The sequence below is a fragment of the Nannobrachium achirus genome (assembly GCF_963921795.1).
Source record: "Nannobrachium achirus genome assembly, chromosome: 9".
In the NCBI taxonomy this organism is placed as follows: domain Eukaryota; kingdom Metazoa; phylum Chordata; class Actinopteri; order Myctophiformes; family Myctophidae; genus Nannobrachium; species Nannobrachium achirus.
In genome coordinates, this window is record NC_137818.1 from 4,610,089 (window position 1) to 4,616,186 (window position 6,098).

Genomic DNA, 6,098 nt, shown 5'->3' on the forward strand with positions numbered 1-6,098 from the left:
GGTTCTCAAACCTTTTCATGTGAAGGACCCCTGTAAAAAAATATAGTTCCAAGGACCACCCAGAAGCAAAAATTGAGTTACAAACGTTCGCTCTAAAAATACAGATATTCAAAGATTTGCACACATTTTCACAACTTTTTCCAAAAATAGCAGATCTACAAGCTTGCAGCGCGGCACTCGGTGCCGCGCTGTGAGCTTGTATATCTGCTATTTTTCAACAGTTAAAGCAGTCAATAATTCTAGGCCTAAATGTTTAATGTTCATGTTCTCCAGGTGAAGGAGGTCCAGTTGGACCTGGACGATAAGATCCACCTGAACAACCAGCTGAGGGAGCAGATCTCCCTGTCGGAGCGCCGCTGCTCCCTGCTGGAGCAGGAGGAGCTGGAGCTCCGCTCCGCCATGGAGCAGGCCGACCGCCTGCGCAAGATGGCCGAACAGGAGCTGGTGGAGGCCGGGGAGAGAGTGAACCTGCTCAACACACAGGTAGGAGGAGGGACGCGTCTTGCGGATACCCAAGCTTGTACAAGTTCCTGTCCCCGCCGAGCCCCCTGTGATTGGCTGAACCGGACGTAGGGAGCGCTCCGTTGTAGTCACTTGGACCGCGCGAGGTGCACCAAAACCCAATTATCATTGCGTTTATCGTGCGCTTGCCCAGGCCTTACGGTCTGGGCATAAATATAACGATTGCATTCACCACGGCTTCGTAACTCGCGCGGCGCTCCGCCAGCCGCGTGGCCCTGGCCCGCACTTCGCGGGCGCGAAGAGCAGGACCAAGGTCCGCTGGCCTTCGCGCCGCTTGCAATGTCGTGGACAATAACTGAATGTCGTGGACAATAACTGTGACATCTAACCATAAAACGAGCGCTCCCTTCCTAAACACGCTTGGTAATCTGCTAGACGCAGGAGGGACGTGCAGAGATTGGGGAATTTAAGGGGCGCGTTTCTACTACGGCAACGTGAGGCGGGACTATGGCTGGTATGACGCAATCGCCGTTGCGGTCCAAATTGTTAAGCAAACAGCCGTCGGCGACGGGGTCCCACCTCTTTCACTGAACGCTTTGGTTCCCATGGCGTTTGGTTCCCATGGCGTTTGGTTCCCATGGCGTTTGGTTCCCAGGCGTTGTAGGCGCAACGTGGAAAGGGACATTCTGGCGTAGTACAGACGGCTGCTATGGAGGCAGGTTGATCTAGCGAGCGCTGATCATTTCCGGTTGCCGTTGTCATCTGCCGTCGTCGTTAGAGAGGCAGGGGTTTTCAAAGTGGGTGACGGGGCACCCTGGGGTGCCGCGGCGGCAGTCCAGGGGTGCCGCGAGATAAGTTATTTTCAGTCAGTTCTAAGTCTAACCAAAATGGCTATTATCTCAGCGTTTTCCTCGCAACATAATCACTAAAACATTGTCACAGTCGGGCAGAAACCTTGTATCTCCAAGTTTCAAATGTGTACAGTACGTTTCTTCGCAAAGTAAAGCCCTGCTTCATCATACAAGACTCGAAGTCGCACAAAACTAGTGAAAACAGCCGACCTTGTAGATCTGCTGTTTTCACTAGTTTAGTACATTTTATAGACGATAAATACAAAACGAACGGTTTTGGACATACAAGGAAAAAAATTATAATGTTGGGGTGCCTCGGATTAAAAAAATATTCGTGTGGTGCCCTGAGACAAAAACGTTTGGGAACCTCTGTTATAGAGACAGGGGCTGACATTTCTAAAAGGGCCTTTTGGTGATAATATCGAAAAATAGCAGCAGACCTCCAAGCTCACAACGCGTCACAGGAGGTTGGCTATTTTCGGTGCTTGACACCTCACTAAACTAAACATTATCAAGTCACTACTGGAGATGTGGTGTAACGGCATGGATTTCTATACAGAGAGGGCAATTATTTCAACATAAGATGCTGCATTCATGTTCAGGAGAGTTTGGAAAAGGCAATTCTCTTGCATTCCTGGTCTGGAGAGGGCACTTTTTTACAGACAGATAAAAGGGCAGGGGCTCGAAGCCCCCTTTGATGTCTATGTGTGCAGTGTGCAGACTGTGCACGTGCCTGGGTAGGAGGCAGTGGACAGTGACAGACACACACACACACACACACACACACACACACACACACACACACACACACACGCGCGCACACACACATTTTAGTCAGGAGAAGTAGATTTAAGCATCCGTTGCAACAAATAGAATACAGTTAAACTTGGTCTCCGCGTTCGGAGATGTTCCCTGGATGTGCAATGCTTGCTATGCAAAATCAGAGTTCAACTGACAAAATGTATGCCGAAATTCAACGGGACAGGAGGGGGAATGCTTTCCTGAACAGAATATGTTTTTAAATGAGATTGGAACGATGCAAAGTATCCACTTGTCGGATGCTCTTGGGATTCCACCTTTTTGGGGTACGAACAAAGAATGCTCCTTCTCCCTTATTCATGTCTCATGAAATCCTAGCGATACTCCATCCCTATGCACCGCCCACTTCACACAGGTGTGGTTTGTGATTGGCTGCCTGGCTGCTGTGTTGTGGTTTGTGATTGGCTGCCTGGCTGCTGTGCTGTGCTTTCTGATTGGCTGGCTGTGTACTAGGGCATTCACGAATAGTGATTTTTAGTATTCGAATTATTCAACCTCAAAGTATTCGAATAGTCGAATATTCAACAGGACTGGCCGAACTGGCAAATATTAAGTAAGCAAGAGGCGAACATTGTGAAAATAGCAGATCTGCTATTTTCACAATATTTATCTGCGGAACCGAGTCACATTAAATGTAATACCTACAATTCACAGTGCTTGTCAGGGTGGGGGTCCCCAGTTCAAATATGTTTATTTTGGGGGTCACGGCCTAAAACTTTTTGAGAACCCCTGGTATAGAGCATTATAAAAAAGAAATTTAAGAGAAAACGATAATAACATTAAAATAAGCGAATATTCGACTTTGGTGAACAACGTCGAATAGTGACTTTGATATTCGAATATTGGAATATTTGGTGAATGCCCTAGTGTGTGCTGTGCTGTGCGTTCTGATTGGCTGGCTGTGTGCTGTGCTGTGCTCTCTGATTGGCTGGCTGTGTGCTGTGCTGTGCTCTCTGATTGGCCGGCTGTGTGCTGTGTTGCAGAACGCGGGGCTGCTGACCCAGAAGAGGAAGCTGGAGGCGGACGTGTCGGTTCTGTCAGGAGAGGTGGACGAGGTGACGCTGGAGAACATGACCGCCGAGGAGAAGGCTAAGAAAGCCATCACTGATGTTAGTACCATGACCTCTGAACTTTAACCCCAGCCCCCTGACCCAGACCCTAACCTTACTTCACTGCATAGGAGAAGGCTAAGAAAGCTATCACTGATGTTAGTATAAACCTCTGAACTTTAACCCCCTCTGAACTTTAACCCCAGCCCCCTAACCTTACTTCACTGAAGTAAGGTTGGTCAAGATCGACCAATCAGTGAACGGGGTGATGGGGAGATGTCTGAAGGTAAAAACAGAGGAGAGATGTCTAGGTCCGTGGTGATGGCTCTTCACCGCGGCTAATGACCTAATGTTGTAGTTTTCTGACTTTAAAAGACCACACCACGGTGATAAGACATCACCGCAGACCACACTATGATAAGGCCGTAAGAAAGCCATTACTGATGTCAGTACCGAACTATGAACCTTATGAACTTTAACCCCAGCCCCCTAACCTTAACTGTGTGATGTCCTGCCAGGCTGCTGTGATGGCAGAGGAGCTGAAGAAAGAACAGGACAGCAGCTCCACACTGGAGAGGATGAAGAGAAACATGGAGGCCATCGTCAAAGGTAACATCTGTGTGTGTGTGTGTGTGTGTGTGTGTGTGTGTGTGTGTGTGTGTGTGTGTGTGTGTGTGTGTGTGTGTGTGTGTGTGTGTGTGTGTGTGTGTGTGTGTGTGCGCGCGCGTGCGTGTAGTCATGCACCTATCCAGTGTTGATTTTGTCGACTAAAACTGTGAGGAAAAATCATTCATTCATTCAACCTTTATTTATTTCTCGGGAATACATTGAGGGCAGGCCCTCATTTGCCGAGATTACAATAAGAACAAGCAACAACAATAATATAAAAGTAAGAACAGCAGCAAAACAGGTTATGTTATACAAAACCATAATCAAAGAACAGTACAAAAACAATAAAACAGACAACTTAATTAAAACAATGACAATCAAAAACAATCAAGGATTCTAATTTTAAAATGCCTTGTAACTCGTTCCAACTAAAAGGAGCACTAAAACCAAAGGCTGTTTTGCCAAGTTCGGTATAGGCCATGGGAACTGTTTGTGGGAGATAGTTTTGAGAGCGTGTGTGGTGAATGGAGGGGTTTGGTATTAGTAGAGAGGATATATATACTGGTGATTTCTTTAAAAGGGCTTTATAAATGTAAATGAACCAGTGATGATCCCGTCTCACGGAGAGAGCGGGCCAACCAACTGAGTATAAAGTGCAGTGGTGGGTGTTGTATGGATTACCTGTGATGAAGCGTAAAGTGGAATGATAAATGGCGTCTAGGGGCTTTAGGGTGGTAGCAGCAGCGTGTCTATAGATGGTGTCCCCATAGTCAAAGGTAACACCTGCGAGGCTGCTCTCAGGTCCTTCCTTATTCCGATCTGTCCTATCTCCTACATCCTAGCTCCTCCAGGAAGTATCTGTCCTATCTCCTACATCCTAGCTCCTTCAGGAAGTAGAATTCTGTGGCAACCAAATCACGCAGAAACTAATTTATATCTGCCGCTGTTTAGATAATAATAATAATAAAATGATGTACTTCGCACATCAAAACGCAAAAGAATGTCTTCTTTTATATTCCTGAACCGATTATGACAAGCCTATCCACTTGTGCGAAATTCATGTTGTGCGTCTGTGGCGGCTACAAACATGATACGAGTCCATATTGACTGGACATTCAGCAGCTGACACGTTGTCAACACAATAACCCCGGCATCAATGGACAGCTCATTAAAGGAGTAGTTCTTTTTTGCTATTGATTACTCATGCCATGGAGACTTGAGTTCAATAATATATTTTTGTATTTTTCGCATTCCAAAGACAAAAATGTGATTATAGTAAATGTATCCCCATTGATTCCGGATGGGGACCCAAATGCATTCGGGTCCCCATCCAGAATCAATGCGGGTCATTTTATTGTAATCAAATTATTGTCTTAGGAATGCGACAAAAAACTAAAAAATATTATTGAACTCAAGTCTCCATGGCATGAGTAATCAATAGCAAAAAAGTCATTTTGGGGGTGAACTACTCCTTTAATGACATGCCCTGAAGTGACGTCAGCACAAATCCCATCCTGGTCACGTTGACAACGCATTGCTTCATGGATGGATATATAATAACTAGTCCTGACCATTCAAAGATAATATGTGCTCCCGCTCACATTGTGTGTCTGGTTATGTGGTACCCGTGTCTCCTCTGGATAGCCAGAAAGTCATGTGAGACTGGATCATCAAGCTTAAACCTCACCAGAGGATTAGTTCCAGACAGACAGACAGACAGACAATCAGTCGATTAGACCAGTGGTTCTCAACCTTTTCAGGCTGCAACCCCCAAAATAATCATATTTTAACTGGGGACCCCCCTCCACCCTGACGAGAGTTGAGACATTACATTTTGTATAACACGGTTCTATTGTGAAAATAGCCGATCTACATGCTCACAACGCCTCGCAGCGCGAGGCGTTGTGAGCATGTAGATCGGCTATTTTCACAATTTCTGCCTCTAATATTTGACAATTTGGCCAATGTTTAATTTGTCATTTTTACATTGTCACTTTGGAAATGTGCAGACACCCTCTATACCAGGGGTGCCCACACTTTTTTGATGTGAGATCTACTTTTAGAATGACTAGCTCAACATGATCTACCAATCCAAAATGTGTTAGCTGAGGGCCTGAGCGGGGCTTGGGAATAGCGGCACTGGCGTTACATTTTAGACAAACACACTTACTGTAAGGGGGAAATAAATGGGAAATACTGGGGGAAATGTCTTCATCCCATTCTGTATGGAAGTGGTAGGTTGTGGGGTTCTTTGTAATGCTACTGACTCTTGAACAAAGCATTGCATTGGAGGTTTGCCTACTTTAGA

The 6,098-nt window shown here is 45.9% G+C and overlaps 1 protein-coding gene across 1 annotated transcript in view; it reads left to right on the top strand.

Moving 5' to 3' along the window:
* Positions 1–6,098, top strand: part of LOC308291809 (myosin-1-like) — a gene marked incomplete at its 3' end in the record, with an annotated part of 96,653 nt that overhangs the window by 79,983 nt on the left and 10,572 nt on the right. Inside the window, exons 38-40 of the mRNA XM_080733940.1 lie at positions 274–483; positions 3,116–3,241; positions 3,700–3,790. Of these exons, the coding sequence (XP_080590066.1) occupies positions 274–483; positions 3,116–3,241; positions 3,700–3,790 (427 nt within the window). The remainder of the gene's footprint in view (positions 1–273; positions 484–3,115; positions 3,242–3,699; positions 3,791–6,098) is intronic.